Genomic DNA, 20,721 nt, shown 5'->3' on the forward strand with positions numbered 1-20,721 from the left:
TCGACTGTGTCCTGCTGTCAACATATGCAATGAATTCAAATTCAGAGAACTCATGCCTAACCAAATTCAGAGAAAGCGCAAACGGAGGTGACTTTAATCTGAGAAGCTCGGGGCCCAGGTCTTTATGTGGCAGTCACCGCATGGAATCCCGAGGCCGCCTCTGCCTGCCATCACTCAGAGCTAGCTGCAGGTACCAGTTCTTTTCCACAACTGAATCCTCATAGGCAATGCCAGCTTTTCTTCCAGATTCAAGTCAGAAAAGATTTTGGTGACCACTTTACTTTTGGAATTGTCTCCTATTCTTGTGCATTTGACAAACAAACAAAGAAAAAGCCAAGTCAGGATCTCATAACGTGTCTGATTTTTAAAAGCTCGGTAAAGAGGCACGTGAGCTGGGATATTCTCGCCTGGTCTCGGCTAGTGTTTTTTTCTCTTGTCTCCGCAGTGAACGATGCAGATCCACAGAATAGTCCCCTTGGCACCAAGGCCCCAGGGCCACCACCGAGGGAACAGAAATGTAAACAGCCACAGAACACACGACCGTTTCTGCTCACCTGTCCCTTCTCAACCAGTAACTTCTCCAGATCTTCGATTTTGGCCTGACACCTCAGCAGATCAGCTTGGAGCTGTTCCCGAGTCTGAAATGAAAAAGACCAGGAAGTGAGCATGTCACCCTGGATGGTGACAGGAGAGTGGAAAGGACCAGGCTGCAGGATCCAGTCCTAAGAAACGGGTCCTTTTTTAGGAGCACACGTGCAAACTGGCCTGCTTGGTTCCTCTGTCACCTACAGGTGTGACGTGTGTAAGAACTGCAAGGTCTTGAGAGGCTGTCAGTGCTACCGCCTCAGTTTAGAAATAAGTCTGCAGACTGGAGAAGGGGCCAGATTCTTCACTCACGTCAGGTCCCAGCCCAGCTGACCAAGTGCAGCGGCTGCATCACGAATGCCAGCAACACTTTCATGATCGCTTAGCCCGTCTCGTGGGCCTTTGCCACCTAGAACAAGGGCTGAATTCCAAAATACCCCAAGGACCAGGCAGCTACTATAAAGAAGGAAGCCAACTGGGTGTGGGGTAATAGGGAGGGGTGGGGACTGTGGCAAACCAGAGGCACACATCCCATCTCAGGGGGAGTGCCACCCAGTGGTTGCGGCCAAATGGGACTATGTGGAACGGGAAGCCCCGTTCTGCCAGGTGTTCTGAGCCCTCGAGAGAAGCCAGGAATTGGGATTTCGATGTGAAATCTCCTGACTTTTAAATGCTGCAAGTAGATGAAATTTTTAATGAAAACCACGATTCAGCCCAAACCACTTCCAGCAGTATACCTCCTCCAATCTATCGGTTACAGGTGGAACGCTACTGTAGCACTAGAAGCTTCCTTCCCCCAGCCTCACTCGCCACCTCCCATCTCACGGGGCTGTTGTGGGAATGAAACGGGGACGCGCTGGGGTGAAATGTTGGCCCCAGCGGGTGTGCTCCCTGGGAGTCCCCCTCGCCTTCAGAAGGAAGGGCCAGCAGACCCTGGTCTGTGTGACTCCTGAAGGTGGGGTGATGGCCAGTGAGTGGATATTACTACAAGGCAGAGCTCAGCCCAGCACGAGGGCTGGCGTGGCCCAGACCTGCGTGTCCAGCAGAGCGCCGTGTGGGCTGGGACACCCCGACCGTCTCTGCCTGGGCTCCTTACGGACAGGCTTGAGGGCTCCTCAGCCAGGAGAGAGGGGAGTCTGTTTAACAGTGAGCCTGATTTCATCACTGAGTCTTAAATTCTGAAACCGTTCTTGTCAATGTACGGCGCACACGACACGTGTGCGACGGCAGCGTTTCTTCTGCGAGTTCCACTGTCACACTGAGGATGGGCAGATAGTCCCCGTCCGGTTTGCTAAACACTGGAATGTTGCCACGGCGGAAGCTGTTAGGCGTCCCCATCCTCGCTCAGCACCCCTATGGAATCCCGATGCCGGAAAGGGCACGAGCCACCCGGCCTCTGCCCAGACGCTCGCCGCCCCGCCCGCCGCACCTACCCGGGCCTCTCGCTCGGCGTCCAGCGTCCCCCCCACCTGCTCCTGAAGGAGGGCGTAGGCTCGCTGCAGGGCCTGGTACTCCCTGGTCAGCTGGCAGAACCTCAGGTCAGCCTCTTCTCGGGTTGTAGTCTTAACGTCATGGAAAAGAAAAGCACAAGGAAGTGCGTGACTTGACGTGAACTGCGATGCCAGGGTCAAGTCAGGCAAAGCGCATGTCCAGATCTCACGACTGCTGCCAACAGTTACACAATGACCCGGTCACTGCCAGGACCTAACTGGAACTCTGGAGTGAAGGGCTCGGGGACAAGATGCCTTCTCTGCCGTCAGCGCCCTTCCCAGGAGCTCCCTGAACCCCGGGAATCACTCAGTCACGTGCAGGCGAGCAAGGGTGAGCCCGCCCCGACTGCACGACTGCACGGTGAGCATCTACGTTGTAAAGGGCGCCCCTCCCACCCAGCACGAGGAGCCCTCCTCATTCTGGGAGTTTCTCCTCAGGAAACAACCACTCAAAGAGCATCGCCGCAGTTGTGAGAAACTGGAATCCGTGTAACACCTCTCATCGGGGCCTGTTAGGTTAGAGGCACGTGCAGATCCATGAGGATCTGCTCGTGACAGAGGGTGATGTGCAACACAGTGTTTGGTGTCAAAAGATGCCTGTTACACATTCTTGGTGAAAAGAGCAAATCAAAAAGCATATGTCTGACGTGATCACGTTTCATGGGGTTTCCTGAGTGAACCCCACCAGGTGGGGGAGGTGGGGGAAAGTGAAGCTACTCTTCCCTCCCTTGTGGCTCCAGCTCACCAGAGCCACGGTCACGGACGCGGGCGTGCACAGATGGAGAGTCAGGAAAGCGTGAGGGCGCTGAGCCACGATGAGAGGCTCCAGGTGGCTTTCACTCTGCTCTCTACCCTTCTCAGTGCTGCTTGGATCCTCTCCTACAATGATATGCCATCTTCATATACATGGGTGGTGTGTGTGTCTGTGTGCGTGTGCATGCACGTGCGTGTGTGAGCACAGGGGGACGAGGAACAGCCCGCCACTCAGCAGTTTCAATGACAAAGGGTAAGCAACAACGCAGTGGCCACGGATCTCCTGTGTGAAAGCCGTGCTGGGGAAGGAAGGGGTCCCCACGTGCTGCCAGCGCCCCCATCACCATTCTCGGAACCTGTGAAAGTGGGGACCACCTTTCCTGGACGCTGGACTGTGATCACACAGGTCCTGCAGGGTTCGTGCCTCACAGTGAGGGAGCAATGCCTGCAGCGGCCAGAGGCGGGAGGCGCCGTACAAGCATCCCCAGGGTGAGGTCTGCTTACGTCGTCCAAGTCCTCCTCGGGCGTGGCCGGAGCCCTGTCCGTCCTGTCTGTGTTGCAGGACGTCTCTGACAATGTTTCCGAGTCCACAGACTCCTCGTCAAATCCAAAAAATGTCTCCACAACATGCTTCTGTAAAAGGCAATTTGCATGACATGAGGAGGGGACTCAGAATCACCTGGATCCTCCATCCCGTCTTCCCCGGGGCAGAGGGGGCTACGATGGGCATCTGGGCCAACGGGGCATCCCAGGAGGTGGGTCGTAGGGTCTGTCCGGGATTGGCTGGGGGAGAAAGGGGGCGCCAAAGGTGGTCAGAGGGTGGAGGGTTGCCGCAGAGCGTGCTGGCCCAGCCCTGGCTCCAGGCGCATGAGCTGATGACCTTTTGCAAGTCAGCCCCTTGGCCCTTCTGAGCGCCAGCTACTTTCTCCATCGGACAGACATGGGACCCCCCCCCTCACCTGTGGGCACAAAGTGAGGTCACCAAGCACCACGCCCAGGGCAGTACGAGTGAGCAGCATCCTTGCGGGGAGGGGAGCCACGTGAGACGTGGTGTTCTAGACCAGGCACAGGGGAAGGTGGTGAGGCAGACTGTCCACGGGTGGACCCTGGGACTCCAGCTGGACAAGTGTGGGCCCCAGGTCCTCACCAGACGTTCCCCGTGAGGCAATTTTAGTTTAACCGTCTGTCATGGAAAACTTGGAACACTTACAAAATGAGAAGGAAGAGTGTAACAGACCCACATACATCCAATATTCAGATTCAGAGGCAATTTTAAATGCTCTGTGTACTGGCCTCCCGGTTACCCTGCCCAGCACTTCTCCCACCCCAAATATCACAGGAGATGGGGCTTCGTTCACTCATTCATTCATTCATTCATTCAGCAAACACCTGACTGAGCGCCTTCTATGGGTCAGACACTAGGTTGGGCCTGGGGGCTACAACTAGACCAAAACCAGGCCTGGTCGCTACCACAAAGAGCTTCTGTCCCCTGGGGCTGCAGATGTCAACTCACAATCACCAGATCAACATCCCTTGTCCAGAAACACTGGCGCTTTTCTTCCCCAAAATAGCCTCAAAGAAGGATTTTCATTTGTTTTTACAATCAATGAATACTCTTGGCCATGAAGAAAGAACTATAACTAAATCCAGAGCCAAGCCCAGGCTCCTACCCTTTCATCTGAACCGGCTCCTCCCAGATCCCCCTCCCCGCCTGCCCCCCTGCAATACACAGAGGGAGGGGTCAGGGCGCTCCCCACATGCGCAGGGCGCCTCCCACTCTGTTGGGGCTAATGCTTGTGTACAGTCTCATGTGCCCAGATGTAAGAAAAATGTGGTTGGTACCACAATCAATAACGTGATTAGGAAATAATTCAGAATCAGGAAGGGAGAAGAAGGGGCTCCTTTGTCATCTCGTGCGGTTAGTGTCTCTCAAGAGGCTGTGCTGGAGGCACCTGACCACCGCTGTCACCCACAATGGCTTTGCATTTGGCGTTCGTGTTTCTGCAAACTGCTTTCACCCTGCGCTCCTTTTTGTTTATTTAATACAGGAGGGGCAGGTACTGCCCCGTGAACTCCCAAATAATCTCCTCAACAGCTCCATGGGTGGCTAGTGGGCACCCCCAAACCAACTGTTCCCACAGTCTAATGTGCTTGTCACCGGCAGCTCCATACTTTTAGTTCCTCAGGCAAAAACCTAGGTTCCCGCCCCGCCCCGCCCCCCATGTTCCATGCCTCTGGGAGGAATCCTGTTGGCTCCATCTTCAGCCCAGAATCCAATCCTCCAGGAACCAGCGCCTCCCTCCTGGCTCAAGCCACCATCGTCTCTCACCGAAATTTAAAAAACTGCCTCCTACTGTCCTTCCGGCTCCTGCCCTTGTCCCAAACCCTGGTGGTCAGATGAACTATTTTGAAACAAGAGTCAGGTTGCGTTGGTCCTTTGCTCAAAGCCCACCGGCTCTGCACCATACCTCAGTAAAAGTCAATCCACACTGCAGTCCACAGGCCCTGGAGACCACTGGGCTCCAGCCACACTGCCAAGCACACCCCTGCATCTTCCACATGCCTGCCACAGGGCCTTTGCACTGCCTAGATGCTCTTCACCAGAATGCACAAGGCTCTCTCCCTCCCTTCCCTCAAGTCTTTGCACAAATGTAACATTAAAAAAGACCTCCCTGACCACCACATCAAAGTCCTGACTAACCTATCCCCACCTCAACCTCTGTTCTCCTTCCTTTATTTTTCTCCATAGTGCTCATCGCTACCTAACATAAGACATATTTTGCTTACGTGTCTATTAGCTGTCTTTCTCCTCTAGAATATAGGCCCTATGAGGACAGGGATTTTGCTCCATGAGAGCAAGGATTTGGGCTCTTCTCTTCCCCACTGTAGCCCAGGACCTGACACACTCAAGAAATATCGGTTGTTCAATGAGTATTTGCAATGAACTCAATGCCAAACAAACCTGTTTACCCACAAATAGTGTCGGGTTTGCACGTGACCTCCCTTCCCTCATTCATACAGCCAGCATCAGCTGGGCCTCCACCTGACTGTGCACCCCAGGTGAGTCCGCCAGGTAGGAATGTGAGGCCCTATTAGGCTCCTTTCTGAGTGGAGGTTGGAGGAGACAATCCTACACTCAAATCCCCCCTGCCCTTGGGTTGGGAAACCCCACCTGAGTTCAAGTGTCAACGATGTTCCAGATGTTCCATCTCCAGGGAGCTGTGGCTATGACATCTGATGGCGGAAGCATTTACGGCGCTCAGCTCCTCTGCGCACACGCAGCTCACCCGAGCCTCAGGCTCCTTATTTTTCTGGGCAGCCACTCAGCTGACCTCATTTCTTGTAAACACTGCTAATTGCTAGGCCTCTGGGGACAGGCCTGTTGTGCTGAGTGGCAGCGAGCCGTGATGCGGGGAGGGCCCCGCCTGGCACACCGATGGAGCCCCAGGAAGCATCAAGCCTCACAGTCTCCGCACGGCCAGGACGCAATGCTGAGTGGTGGTCACTCACTGCAGGTGTCGTGGGCCATGCTGGGAGGTGATGGCTCAGTGTTCCATTACCTAGGACAACCCGCTTTTTGAACACTTGCGGGACTGCGAGTTAAGTACTCAATTACTGAGCCCTAGTACAGTGTATTAACTACAGACGCCGCAGCCGCGCATTTAAAGCAGACCTGCCCAGACTCAAGGGGAGCCCCCGAAGTATCATGTGGGCCCAGAGACCAAGAACCCTAGGAAGCGTGCTGCAGTGAGGGAAGGAGGAAGCGGCTCTGAGAGTGGGGATCAAACACAAAAGGATCAAATTATACCCCCACAATCAGAAAGGAGACGAATCCGCAAATACACAGCACAGACAATTTCCAGGGCAGCAGTGAGCTGACTATGACCTGCCCCCCACCTTGTATAACTTATGGGTGAGGTTAGTTTGTTTCCTCTGAGGGTTAGTTTTTTTAAGTGACTGTATTATATGGGAAGCCAGAATGTACTATGTATATTTATGCCTTTATTGATAAAACAACAAGATAGAAAAAGACATTTTAATGTTTCAAGTGAAAATCTGGTGGCTGTCTTCTTGGAGACTAAGCAACACTGCCTTCCACTGCATTTTCCTATACACAAAATAACACACCAGCCTCCAAGGAATGAGAGGAAAATCACCTGCAAATACTGTTTCCTCAAATGCTCGGCTCATAATGGGCTTTTAAAAAGTCAAGCATGAAAGAAACCATCGATTTTTTGGAGCCTCCATTGTTCAAAAATTCTCTGGGAATTTCTTATGAAAAGACACTTCAGGAGCATAAAATTTCCATCTTTGCCCATTCCAAGTGCATTTTCTGTATAAAAGGGGCGCACTCCTCCAGACTTCTATTTTCTTTACCACCAAAGTCTTGCCTTGCTGACACCTTTTTACTACCTAATCCAAATGCTTGAAATGCAGTTTGGGCAAAAAATGACAGAAAAATAAACATTTCTTCTCCATTTATGTGCTGAATAGACGCTCATTCTTAGCAGATCACATGGGATGGAGAGGAAAAGGCGAGGCACCCCCCAAATAAACAACCCTTCAACTGACTCCAGCCTCTCTCAGCCTCCTCTCTCCTCATCTGTGTCATTCCCAACAATCGTGGTCACAGGAAGGAGCTCCCCGATCATAGCCACTTACTTTCACATGGCCACAACCTATCCCCCAAAGCTGGCCACTCACCGTCACGCTTATAGGTCATCTCCTGGCAGCCAGAAAAGTAGAGGCACACCAGGGCGCAGAGACAGAGGAAAAAGGAGAAGTACAGCACAAAGAGGATATACTCCATGGCGGGGAGGGGCTGCAGGACCCACCAGCCGTGTGTGTCGAGGGAGCCGAAAGCCATATCATTGCCATCAATTTCTAGGTCTCTCTCAAGTCCTAGGAGGAAGCACCGATTCCTCCCCAGAGCATTCTCCTTCCCTCGACCACACAAGCCCACTGTCTTCCTTCTCTGCTGCAGAGCTCTGAGAATGAAGATACTCCGGAAGATGCACCTTTATTAAAAGGGATGCCAGCTCTGGGGCAGATCCGTGGGCTGAGAGGAGCCGGTTTCCAGGGGCCGGGCCTGGGCGTGTCAGTCACAGAGGACGGCCTCCAGCCTGGCTTATTCTCTGGGGGCTTTCCTCCCAGACCCCAGGTTCCCTGAGCCGCCCTGCTGTTGGGGCCATTCCATGGGCCCGGGTCCCTGGATGATCACAAGGGCCCCCGGGAACAGCGCTAGCAACCATGAAGCTGAGAGAGGCTTCTTCATGACCAGAGCCCAAAACGGGGAGGCTTGGGAAATTTCTCTATTGATCCCCGTCCACCCTGTACACGCCCCGGACTAGTTAAACTCATGGGTTCTCAGCAATTCTTCTGTAAGTATTTGTTTTTATCATTTATACGAACCGAAAGAAACCATCATCCAACAGAAAAACTGCAACTAGAGAGGTCTTCAGTTTCCCACTGTGTGGCACCTACGAGGGCCTTGCGTTTCTTGCAGACTTCTCTAAGCATAAGATCAAAAGAAAAAAACCCTCCTAATGGAGGGTTTAAAAAAGGGCATCTTACCATTAAAAAGTAAAACTTCTGTAACTTGGAAGGTAGTAAAGCAACATTAAAAGGTAGTAAAGCAACATTAATTCACAAAAGAAAAAATATACATAGCCAGGTTCATACATATTTTAACTCTAATAATGTTTGATACTCTGCTCCTTTCAAAGTAGCCATGATATGAGCTACGTAACCATGGCATACAATGGAACTTAGTGCTAAGTCTGTAAGTCATCCTTCCAAATGAGCTGCCACCCAGGCAGAGTTGGGACTGGTTCAGGCATGGGCCTGTGACCAGGCTGAGCTAAGGAGCACCAGCTCTGGGACTTTCGCTGGAACCACTAAGGAGAGACACCCTCTGACCACAAAGGTTGCTAGACAGGTATAATGCCAGCCTGAAGCTGCTAAAGCTGTTTGGGCCACCACATGGGAGAGCCTGCTTGAGAAAGAGGCCAGTCCAGAGGAAAGTACATTTGAAAGATGGAGATAGGTACCTGGCAATATCGTGTGAGCATCTGGATCCAGCCATGCCTGAAACCAGTCTAAACTTCTCAGTTATACAAATTTTTTTCTTTGTTTAAATGACTTTGAGTTTTTGACGCTAGCAACAGAAAAAATCCTGGCTAATGGGGAAGAGGGAGATAATCCTAGAAATCAAGTCATCTGCAAACTGTTGAGTTCTGTGATAAGCCTAAAGACTGATTTCTCTCTGAGCTGCTCTACACCTGAACCCTCAAGAAAAATGAAAGACAACCTTTGCCTTGCAAGCAGATTCCTGGCTCTGTGGACACCATGACACATGTCCAGTGGGGCTGCCTCCTGGACCTACTTAGACCCACCTTTGCTGGAAGCTCCTCAAGAGCGGAGGCACCCCTCTGCACCCATCACCTGACGCTGTGCTGTGCCCAAGGCACATGCTCCACGGATGATGGAGCAATGGCGAGAGAGATGGGGGGAGGGGAAGGGCTGAGAGCTGCACCACCTTGGCCTTCACCACCTAGCCCACTGAGGACACGAGCCACCATAGGCCTTGGGCAGGAGGCAAGCGGGACCAGGTCCCAGAAGAAATGGGGAACCAGTGGAGGGTTTCTAAGAAGAAGGTGGCGGGGTCAGACGTGTGCCATGAAAAGATTGTTCTGAACAGCTCTTGGGGGAGGAAGATGCTGGAAGCAGGGGAGCAGCCAGGGAGCTGTGGCAATAACTCCAGGACAGCAGATGAGGGCCCAAAGGAAGATGGTGGAGACAGATGAGGAAGCAGAGGCCTAGAGAGGAGGGTCTGGAATCAGGGAGCTTTGCCTCAAGCTCCTCAGCACTGGGTCTGGGATCCCCTCCTAACACCAGGCAGGAGGCCAGGAGCTGCAGACCCGCCTTTCAGCTGGCTCCTCTCCGAAGACTGAGGCTCACCCCCATGCTCACTCCCCGTGTTGGGGATTCCTGCCCTGCTAGAATACATTGCCTAGAACCACCATCACCTCCTATCTATTCCAAAGTCTTCGGGTATGGCCTGGATGTCCCCATGGGCATTGCTATGCGGGATGAGGTGCCCTGGGCAGGCTCTGCAGCCAGGTCAGGCCCCCAGCTCTGCTTTCTCTCCTCCCTCCATTGCCCAGCAACCTGCAATGCTGCCCCAGGTCGGGACAGTGCAGACTGCGTGTGCGGCTAGCTACTCAGCTGCCCTGCATCTTCAAAATCATCCCCATGTTTTATCTGCAGGACCCGAATCTCTTCCTGAGTCCTTTACCAAACAGCCCCCAAAACCCAGCAGGCGGCGCCTGGAGCAGCTCCTGGGGGCCTCATGTACTACTGATGTAGAGCTCAGCCAACTGCCTGACCGGGTTATGGAGGAGGGAACAAGTGACGGGGTGCTGCCCAGCCTGGAAGGGACAAGCCTTTGTCCTGTCCAGGGAAGGAAACACCCAGCGAAAGCCCTCGGCTGCACGTTGCCACGCGGGGAGCCTCACAGACCAGCAGGACTGAAAGGAAGTATAGCTCACTTAGTCCATGTGATCGAGCCCCACTGTGTGGGCCGGGTGCTGTGCTGGGAGCTGCTCATAACTGGACGAACGAGGCAGGATCCAGCCCTCTCCACACTCAAAGGCTGATGACAGAGCCATGGGGAAGGGCTGTAACAGGAACAAAGTCAAGTGGAAACAACCAGAAAGGGGAAAAAAGATTCCTTTGGCTACTTAAAAATGGGAAATGTATCCACGTGATGGAAAGTGCCTGGCATCCAGCTAGGCTAAGGTGCGGCACCCTGGCTTCTGTGCCAGAGCAGCTGCTGGGACCCTGGTCCTTCCCTCCACAAGGCCGCAGGCTTGGCCTCGGAGGCACAAGGTCAAGTTTGGATAGGCCCTAGGTGTCCTATCAGAATGGATGCAGGAGCCACTGAGCAGGAGTGACGTATCAGAAGCTCCCCAGGTGTGAACTGTGTCCTGGTGACAGCAGACCCCTGGTCCATTTGGGAGCGGGGACCACAGAACAGATGCTTGAACCCAAGGAAGGGCCTATTCTCAGGTGGTGCTTTGATGTTTCCCAACCTCCCCTCAAAGGATGGCTGCTGTCTACAGGGCATCGAGATGTCACCTCACTGCTACCTGAGACTGTCTCTATCTAAAAGATGGTGACGTGAATTAGAGTGTGGGGGAGGGGAGGGGCAGGGCCCGGGAACCTGCATCTAAAAGGCCCTCCAAAAGAAAGCTACTGATTTAAGATGAAGGGAGAAAGAGAAATTATAATTTACTGATCCCTGACGACACAACAGGCATGGAGCCAGAAGCTACCTTTAATCTCATGGGTGTGATGTTCATTGTAAGAACCAGGAAACCGAGGTTCCCAGAGTTCAAGGCCACACAGCTAGGAGCCGGTGTGACCCCCACGCTGTTCCAGGCTACGGTTTCTGAGCCTCATCCAAGATCCCAGCCCCCCTTTCAAGGTGCGTGAGCAAACTGTACTAATTTTAGCCATTCTTCACGCACCCAGCTCTCTCCTAAGACACAGCTCTCTGCTGCCAGGCCGCACGAGCTGACCCCCTACCACCCGCCACTCCATGGCGGGGCTCTGATTCCAGTTAGGCCCTGATCAGACCTTCTGCAGAGCAAGTCCCCCTCCCTGGCTAGGGCCCGAGGAACCGCTCAGGGTCATTCTCCTGCAACCTCCACCCGGGGCTGAACTAGCAGGGTCCCCGGGCAGGGACAGCCAACACCAGTCTTGTCCCCAGAAGACCCATGAGACAGGTCAGCAGCCCTCGGGGACAGGATGGTCCCCTGGAAGATGAGGGCTGGCATCACTGCTCTCCCCTCAGCACTTCTGCAGCAACTGGGCTGTGGGTGTGGAATTAGAGGAGCCCCTTCGGGGGAACTGCAGAGTCCAGGGAGGCTTGCAACAGCCAGAGAGCAGGGATGGCTGTCAGACTTCCAGAAAATTCTGGACACTTCAATGCGCTCACCATGACACTGTGTCATGCAAGGACCCGGACAAAGCGGTAAAGTGCGTGGATGCATAAGGGACAGAGTGCGATGGAGGCATTTAAGGAGAGAAAAGAAAGTACTGAATCCCTGCGGCCTGTGGAGAGGAGGAAGGGAAGTTGCCCAGCTTGAGAGGCAGCCCTACAGAATTAAAAACCTAACCGGGTCCCCGATGGACCCAGATAACATCCCATCCAGCCCCGACAAGCTGGGATTGAGCAGTAGCATAAGGGAAACAGCTGTACACTGAACCTTGAGAAAAAGAAAGATGCTGGTGGGTCATAGTAAGTGGGAAAGACCCTGAATCAGGTCAGGAAATTTCCCACAGAAGTTCCCAAACTCCACCTTCCAGTGGCATAAAACTATTGCAATTACAGTGACCAAACATCCCCATCCTGAGAAGACCCAGTGTCAGGCAAATGTATCATTCCAGTAAAAGCAATTTGTTTATTGAGTCAACAGCTATTTAGGGCCACCCACTCTGTGCCAGGCAGTGACCAGGACGTGGTGAGCAGGACACAGGTGCTGCCCTCCTTGCCGGCTGTACATGCAAGCCTAGCAAATCCCAAGCCCATTCTAGGCCTCTGTAAAGTTCCTTCCCATAGACACATTCAGAAACAGGAAAAGGGGAAACATAATCTTCTCTTATTCCAGGCATTCTGATAAGGTTTGAAAAATATAGTTACGGCTCCAAAGTGGGTTTCCTGAAAACCTTTCTGGGATATATGAGGCCGCAGCACATCCAGTTCATGCAACAAACTGAATACCTTTAGATTGTTGCTTTCTAAACATACGTCCTGTGGTGAAAATGGCATTGGTGTACATTACTGGCAACTGTGCAAAATGACGCAACCCTTCTATAAAGCAGGGGTGGGGGGCTGGGGGCGAATGTTCTTGACTGAAGCCTTCACACCCTCTGACCCACATTTTGACTTCTGGAAATCTACCCACGGGAACGATCCAGACTATGGACACAGTTTTCTGGACAAAAAGAGTTCGCTGTGGCGACATTTACAGAAGAAGGAAGTCCAGGAAGACAGAAAGGGTGGTCACCCAATGAGATGTTCAGCACTCAGGGAATCCAGCAGAACTGGCCCGTGAAGAGTGGTCTGCTAAGCATAGACACATTTACTGCAGCATTATTCACAACCGTGAGGAGCTGGAAGCAAACATGCTCGGCAGACACAGGACAGTAAACAAGTCTATAGCCCATCCACTCCATGGATTATGTAGCCATGAACATTCACATTTGTGATGACAGCAGCATAACATGGATAAATGCTTTTTAGTATAGTAGTAAGTAAACACCCAGGGTGCAAAAGTGTATTCTACAATTACAGTTACATTATTTATTTATTTATTTTGCGGTATATGGGCCTCTCACTGTTGTGGCCTCTCCCGTTGCGGAGCAAGGCTCCGGACACGCAGGCTCAGCGGCCATGGCTCACGGGCCCAGCCGCTCCGTGGCACGTGGGATCCTCCCGGACCAGGGCACGAACCCGTGTCCCCTGCATCGGCAGGCAGACTCTCAACCACTGCACCACCAGGGAAGCCCTACAGTTACATTATTTAAAAAAAATGGAAGCAGAATGAGGATGGGGGGAACGGAGATTGCGTTAAAATGCCAACATTGATTGCACTGGGGAGGTACCGCTGTGATGGACCCCTTGTCTCCCAGATAGTCTACAATGTGGTTATACTACTTCCATAATAAAATATATATATTTAAAAATAACCAGGTTCTGCTGAACCACTTCCCTTTCCTGAGTTTCTAATGTCAGTGCATAGAGATTTGTATCTCATTCAACTTCACTTGGTGGCACGAGCTTGGGCCTTGGAGCCCGAGACTTGAGGCTGAAGGTCAGCCTTGTCAATTACTTTACGTCTTTGACTCATTTCTAAATTTTATTTCTATATACTTCCTGTAACTTTAAAATGAAAAAAAAAATAACACCAGTCTCACAGGGTTGCTATGAAGATTAAATGAGATGGTATAAATAACCACTTATCCATGTGTCCAAATTCGGTCCACAGATATATTTTATTTGGCCCACAGAGTATACTATAAACAATTTGCACCAATATTTACAACCCTTAGATTTTACATAAAGGTGTTACGGGTTGAACTGAGTCCCCCAAAAAAGATATGTTAAAGTCCTAACCCCCCAGTACTTCAGAATGTGACTTCACTTGGAAATAAGGTCATTGCAATAATATGAGGGCGCACTGTAGTGGCGTGGACCCCTATGTGACTGGTGCCCCTATAAGAAGATAGCCACGTGATACAGAGACATACAGGGAACATGGCACGTGACAACAAAAGTAGAGATTGTGGTTATGCAGCTTTAAGACAGGGAAAGCCAAAGATTGCCAGTAAATCACCAGAAGCTCAGACGAGGCAAGGAAGGATTCCCCTACAGGTTTCAGAGGGAGCACGGCACTACTAACACCTTGATTTTAGACTTTTAGACTCCAGAACCTTGAGATAACACATTTCTGTTGTTCTAAGCTACCCAGTTTGTGGTACTTTGTTACAAAAGCCCTAGGAAACTAATGCATAAGGAGCCCCACTTCTCTTGAATGACTGGAATATCTGATACCACCTGGCTCACTTTCTTATAGCAACTGATAGTCTGGGGCCAGTTTTCCACAGTCCCCACCACTCCCTATTGTCACCCTGACACCAAAGCCATATATTAGTGATCATTCAGTAAGACATCTGCACTGCTGTTTTCTTTATAGGAGAGAAATATTTCTCTACAACCATATCTCTACCCAAAGATAAACCATGAGGGGCATCTGGTTCAATAAAAAGGAGAACAGGCCCACATCTTCATGGAAGTGAAAAATGTTTACGGGTATTAATGCAAACTAAGTCCTTTTTAAATACCAATTTGTTCTTTTAATTTCCAGCTTGGTCTCTGTGGGCATCCGAGTTTTCCAAACCCAGCTCTGCTCTCTTCACTGGACGTTTGGACACCATCTCTATAAAATGGGCAAAACCACATTTTCCAAAAAGAACGCATCCTGTATCATTCCAAAAAAGCCCGAAGCTCCTGATTTTTCAAAACAGGATATAGATGTTATAAACCAAGACTAAGTGTCTTTTAAATCCTTCAAAAGGTCTCAGTATTTAAGTTTTTAATTTGGGGTGTGCATCCCCTGAGACCTAAATACAGAATTCATCTGTAAATTTTCCATGAATAAATTACAGTAAGCAGCCCCACGTTGCTTTCAGAGGTAGTTATAACAGGTTTTTCACCATCGAATATGCAGAGATGTGAGTGTGTCTGCCTTTAGGGCTCCTCTATGGATTGCTCGCTTCTCCCCCTATGCCTGGACCATCCGCCCTGCAGACGCTGGCATGGAGCCAAAGCAGGGCAGCTGCGCCCTCGCACGCTCACCTTGGGTGGCTTCAGGCCCTTCCCACGATGTCTTCTGGAGCGCAAGAGCCGTTCTCTCTCCTAGAAGGAAACACAACTGTTGGGATTTTCAGCCAGCCTCACATCACATCCACCAACCCAGCTGACTTCAGAGGGCATAACTTACAATGCTGCTGTGCCTACCTGTCTGCACCAGGCCTGGGTCAGTCCAGGTTCTGAGCACCCAAGGCATGGCTGCTTCTCAGAACTGACAGCTACAGAGCCATGCCGTTAACTGGACATGGACCATCCCAGAAAAAATGCCAAGATTTGCCAATCTTGTAAAACTCCAGCCTGTCTGTCTCTGGGGCTGTAAGCTATAAAACTTTAGGCAGTGTTGACTAGACATCAGCTGTCAGTGATCCCAGCAGAAAATAAAAAAGCTTGCAGCTTTGATCTCAGACAGAGCTGGGGCCAAGTCCCCATGGGGCCTCCTCCTGGTCAGGTGACACACCTCATTTCTCTGACTCTCAGGTTCTTCCTTTGCTATATGGACTGGAACACGCCCTTCAGAGACTGTGGGTACCTGTGGTTCTTGTCAGTAGAAATGGCATCCATCGAGTAGTAGCAGGAGTAGCAGCATTCTGCCCCAGATAAAACCAGTAAATTCTCTCCTTCCTAATCAAATGTTCCTATTCTCTTTGGCTGCCAGGAAACCCAGAGACAAATCTGGTGCTTGGCCACAGCCCATATGGTCCACCCATGTGTCCCTGCTGATCTTAACTGATGCTGCTATCTTCATTTTCTCTAGTCTTATCTGTTAATCTTCCTCTTTCAACTCTATCATTGTTTTGTTGAGTGTGTTTTTTTCATCTTATGTGGCATAAAGACTTTCGTGTAATGAAGCAAAGATGAATGGAAGGATAAATGATTAGATGATGGTTGGAATGAAGGTGGGATGGAGGGAAGAAGGGATGGGTGGAGGAAGGGGACGATGGGAAGATGGATGGAGGGATGGGAGGGAGGATGTATGGGTGAGTGGAAGGAGAAAAGGAAGGAGTAGAGATAGAGAGATAGGAAAGCAAAATGAATTGGACAATTACAGTCAAAGCCTTTTCTATAATTTTGATCACTGGCTTTTCTACTTTTTGAAGATCCACTAACGGAAGCATCACATACCCCCTTGGGCAAGCAGAACACACTTTGCTTCTAAGATGCAACTAAAGCTCACTATAGATGCTCCCTTCCTGGTTCCTAAGCTCCTTCCACAAAGAGGTGCAGAATTCTCTGGGTGTAACACTCCACCTACTTAAGACATACAACCCCCTTAATGATGCCCCGCACACACACACACACACACACACACACAGTCTTAACAAGTCCTTCAAATTCTGCTCTGATCACAAGGTTCCAGTTTTCAAGTTCACGGTCTGCAACAACTAGGCTAGAAGAAAAGAAAATAGATTTCTTGGGGACAGATCATGCCCACTCTGTAGAGGCCAGAAGGCTCTTTTTAAAAAACTGATGCTGCTTCTCAATGGCAGCAAACTAGGGATAAGATTTGAGAAAAAGAGCAGCCATGAAAACCGCTCCCAGATACCAGTGATGTCATATAAACAAGTGGAGGCTGCTTTCTGGAAGAACAAAGGGGGAAGGTGCCCATCACCAGGAGGAGCTCTGTGAGATCCCACCCTGCCAGCAGCATCGCCCTGCAGCCCTGCTGCCATTCCCGGGGCCTGGGTCTCATGCGCCCCACGGAGGGCTGTCGCTCACGCTCATGCAGACATACCAGCGAGAGATCGTCGATGACATGCTGCTGCTCCAGCACCTGCAGGCGCAGGAACTCGATTTCCTGCTCGTCCCTCGTCAAACTGAGGTCATTCAAGGAAGTGTGCCTCTTCAGGGACGCCTGTGCCGACAGCTTCTCTTTCTGCAGCCAAGGGAAGAGAGGGCACTGCAGGGCCACTCATCTACAACACTTGATAGGAAGCCACCGTGTGCGTCAGGGCATGGAGTGTGGGCTTGGGGATATGGGATGGAAGAATGGAGGGAGGGATGAGAGCCCCCAGGTCGTCAAGCTGGAGGAGTGGACAGCTGCAGACCAGAGTCAGGCCCGAGGTGTGGCTGACTGTGCCTGACGCTGACAGGAAGGGCTGGGTGGGCACTGGGGTGGGGAGAGGTGGGTGTCTGCACCAAGCCTGGAAAGCTTGGTCGCTGGGGAAAGAGAGCACGGAACACATGGTAACGACACACACTCACACCTGGACCTGCCAGGGCGTGGGAGAAGGGTGTTCTGTCTCCCGGAGCCTCAGTCTTCTCAGCTGTAAAATGGGCATGACTGACACTAGTTTAGACAATGAACCTCAGAGTATTCCTTAAACCATCAACTGCAAGACACCACCCTGACCACAAAGACCAGTCATTCTTGTTGGAGCAAATAAAAGGCCCAAATTCAAAGCACTCAGAGCAAAATTGTAATCATTCATGTACTGAGCTTCGTCAGTGCACCGGGTTTTCTGTGAGAATGTTTTACGCCATCACTCATCCTCTCCTTAAACCCACAGCACTGATATTTTCCTTCCCAGTTCACAGATGAGGAAGCTGAGAGAATGAGGGCTGGGCCTAAGGACCCTGGGTGGAGACCCACTGTCTGACTGCCCCGGGCTCTCTGTCAGGCACAGATGCCCACAGTGCTGTGAACTGTGGAGAACAGAGGCAGGAGGGACGGGTGCAGACTGAGACCGCTCGGCAGGCTTCCTGGGGAAGGTGGGTAGGAGGTGGCCCCAGGGAACGTGTACGGTGAGGGCCAGGAGCTGGAGGAGCCCGGGCAGAGACAAGGCCTCCGAGACGATGACTTACCATCTCCACGTTTTCCCGCGTGAGATTCTTGATCTTCTCCTCCATCCTCTGGATGCTCTGCAGCAAGTCCTCGTTCTTCTTGTTCATTCGCTTGTTCTTCTCCACCAGGGGCTTCAGCTGGACCTCGGTCTCACGGGAGCGTTTCAGCTGCGGCCAGACAGAGAGGGCAGCAGCTGTAAGAGACAACCTCAGAGGCCAGTGGAGATGCCCCCTGGCCTGGAGCTGCCGCTGCTTGGGACCACATCTCCTGGGTGGTGCAAACACCACGAAGAGCCCACAGACACCTGGCTTCCAAATGCAGGCTCCCACCTGAGCCTGAGAGGGCCTCGGGCAGGGCAACAGGAGGGGGTGCAGCCCAACACGGAGGCCCAGAGACCTCCCTCAGGTCGTCCCTGCCGGCAAGCGGCCTGAGCCTCTTCCACACTTCCTTTACCTCCGGGCATAACCCCCAGAGGTCATGGGTCATATGCATAAAGGTCATTCCAGCTACCTAGCTCCTCCTGGCCACCATTCCTCTCCAGGTAGAGACCTAGCCGAAAGCTCAACACTTTTCAGACAACAGACGATCCCTTGGCCCTGCTCAATGCCAGCCTCAATGCTCAGGGCTCCATCCAGCCCTGGAGCCACGCCCTGAGTCCTCTGAGCACAGTCCCTATGACTGACGAGGTGTCCTTCCAGTCTCTCTCATCCCATCAGCATCTGAGGAGCCCCTCTTGGGCCCGGGCCCTGTGCTGGGAGTTGGGTCAAAGGGATGACACGATGGGGTGACCGTCCAACAGACGAGAGAAGAGGACAAAGACGGTAACAGAGGTAAGAACACAGTGAGACAGGAGCCGGTGGACACGCCAGGCCGGGGAACCACACATCCAGGGGTTCAGAACGGACAAGAAGACGGCGCGTCGCTGAGTGCAGCGGGAGCAAGGAGTTTGCGGGATGGGCAGAGCAGGGGCGGGCATGGTGAGGTCTGATTTAGGGAGCTGAGAGCTCTGCCATTTGTTTCCACCTGCAGCCACACTCCTGCCGCCCCCAGGGCTTTGAGGCAGGAGCACTCTGTGGTCAGGAATGCCTTCTAGAACAATCCATCCCTCTGACTGCTGTGTGGAGGCCAGTCCAGCGAGACAGAGACACGAGAGATGACAGGCGAGGGGGAGGGGGAGCTGGGACTGGGAGGCTGCTCCATTAGAGGCGCCCACTCTTTTCCCTTCTGAGTACAGTGTCCTCCGTGACATACACACTAGCTGCACGACCACCGCCGAGTTTTCAGCCTCAGTTCCCTCTTCTATAAGATGGGAATGATGGTAGTATCTGCCTCAGAGACTTGTTATGAGAACTAAATGCATAGTGAGAGTCTTCGCAGGGTCATTTTAATGGATGAAAAACATAAACAATTTAAAATATTTACCAGTATCACGACAATCACAAGAACCACTGCATCTATCAAGTACTCGCCATGTGTCCAAAACGATGTTCGGAACTTCCAGGCATCCCCTCTCATTTAGCCCTCACCACCGCCCTAGGAGGGGGCCCATCCCCATCCCCATTCCACAGACAAAGAACCTGGCTACAAAGAGGTGGGGTGATGTACCACATAGAAAGTGCCAAGACCAAGAACCAAACACAAGGGACTGACTGCACACCCCTGCTTTTGGTTACCAGGCTGTGAAAGTTAAGATAAAACACTGATGGTAGCCATTAAAGTATAACATGTACCTTGACTCATACATTGTACCTCTAGAAATCTATCCTGCAGAAATAAAGGTTCAAGTCGGTAAAGACAGAAATGTATCTTCTGTGAGGCACTGTTTACAACAGCAAGGAAACGCGCAACGGCCTAAATCTTCACCAGTAGAGGAATGGTTGAATAAACCATTCAATAAACCAACAGAGTATGATGCAGCGGTTACAAAGACAAAGGTGGATCTTCGCGCATTGCTGGGGAGCACTGTAATTGGCACAGCAAGCGAAAAAAGCAAGTTGCAGAACAATATTACACAGGGAAAATGTCCCGTTTGTAACCACAAAACAATAAGAAAAAGGCTCTTCGTGGGTGTCAAAATATTTGCATAAGCGTTAAAAACACGTGAGAATCACCTCAAACTGTTAACAGAAGTCACCTCATGATTTTAAGATCCCAGTGCTGGCCAGCTTATTGATTCTTACTTTAAACACTTCAGAAGGTTTGCATTGTTTCAAGCAAGATATTTTTTTTTCTAATCCACTTAGTAAACTATTTTGCCTCTCATGAGGGATTTTTTTTTAAGCTCATGAATATTTAAATGAAAAGTGGAGACATAATATTAGATGTACAGTCTGATGAAAACTATATAAAAATATGCCTTTAAAAATACTGGAAGGAAATGAATTTATTCTGATCCTGTTAAAATTGTGAAGAGGTGACACTTTTTAACACTTTTCATCTCCCATGTTTTTCAAATATATTGATACACTTACTTTCATAATAAAATTTAGAATAAAGAGAAATATTACGAGACACTTGTCAAGACATTTGTACGTGTTGACTACCACTACATAAAAATTAGGTTAATTGTTTATCCAGCAAACTTAAACATATTCAAGAAATTGCTATTCTTACTAGAGATTTATTTTTTTTTAACCAGAAGTTCACATTCACTACTTTTAAAATTAGAAATA

General features: G+C 51.0%; 1 protein-coding gene across 2 annotated transcripts in view; it reads right to left on the minus strand.

The window, feature by feature from the left end:
- JAKMIP1 (janus kinase and microtubule interacting protein 1) overlaps positions 1-20,721 on the minus strand; it is a 128,179-nt gene that overhangs the window by 31,703 nt on the left and 75,755 nt on the right. For both annotated transcript variants that reach the window (XM_060011810.1, XM_060011811.1), the window contains 6 exons: positions 18,070-18,216; positions 17,000-17,140; positions 15,253-15,312; positions 3,333-3,461; positions 2,019-2,147; positions 555-638 (listed from right to left, as the gene is read on the minus strand). In XM_060011810.1, the coding sequence (XP_059867793.1) occupies positions 555-638; positions 2,019-2,147; positions 3,333-3,461; positions 15,253-15,312; positions 17,000-17,140; positions 18,070-18,216 (690 nt within the window). The remainder of the gene's footprint in view (positions 1-554; positions 639-2,018; positions 2,148-3,332; positions 3,462-15,252; positions 15,313-16,999; positions 17,141-18,069; positions 18,217-20,721) is intronic.

The sequence above is a fragment of the Delphinus delphis genome, chromosome 5, assembly GCF_949987515.2.
Source record: "Delphinus delphis chromosome 5, mDelDel1.2, whole genome shotgun sequence".
In the NCBI taxonomy this organism is placed as follows: domain Eukaryota; kingdom Metazoa; phylum Chordata; class Mammalia; order Artiodactyla; family Delphinidae; genus Delphinus; species Delphinus delphis.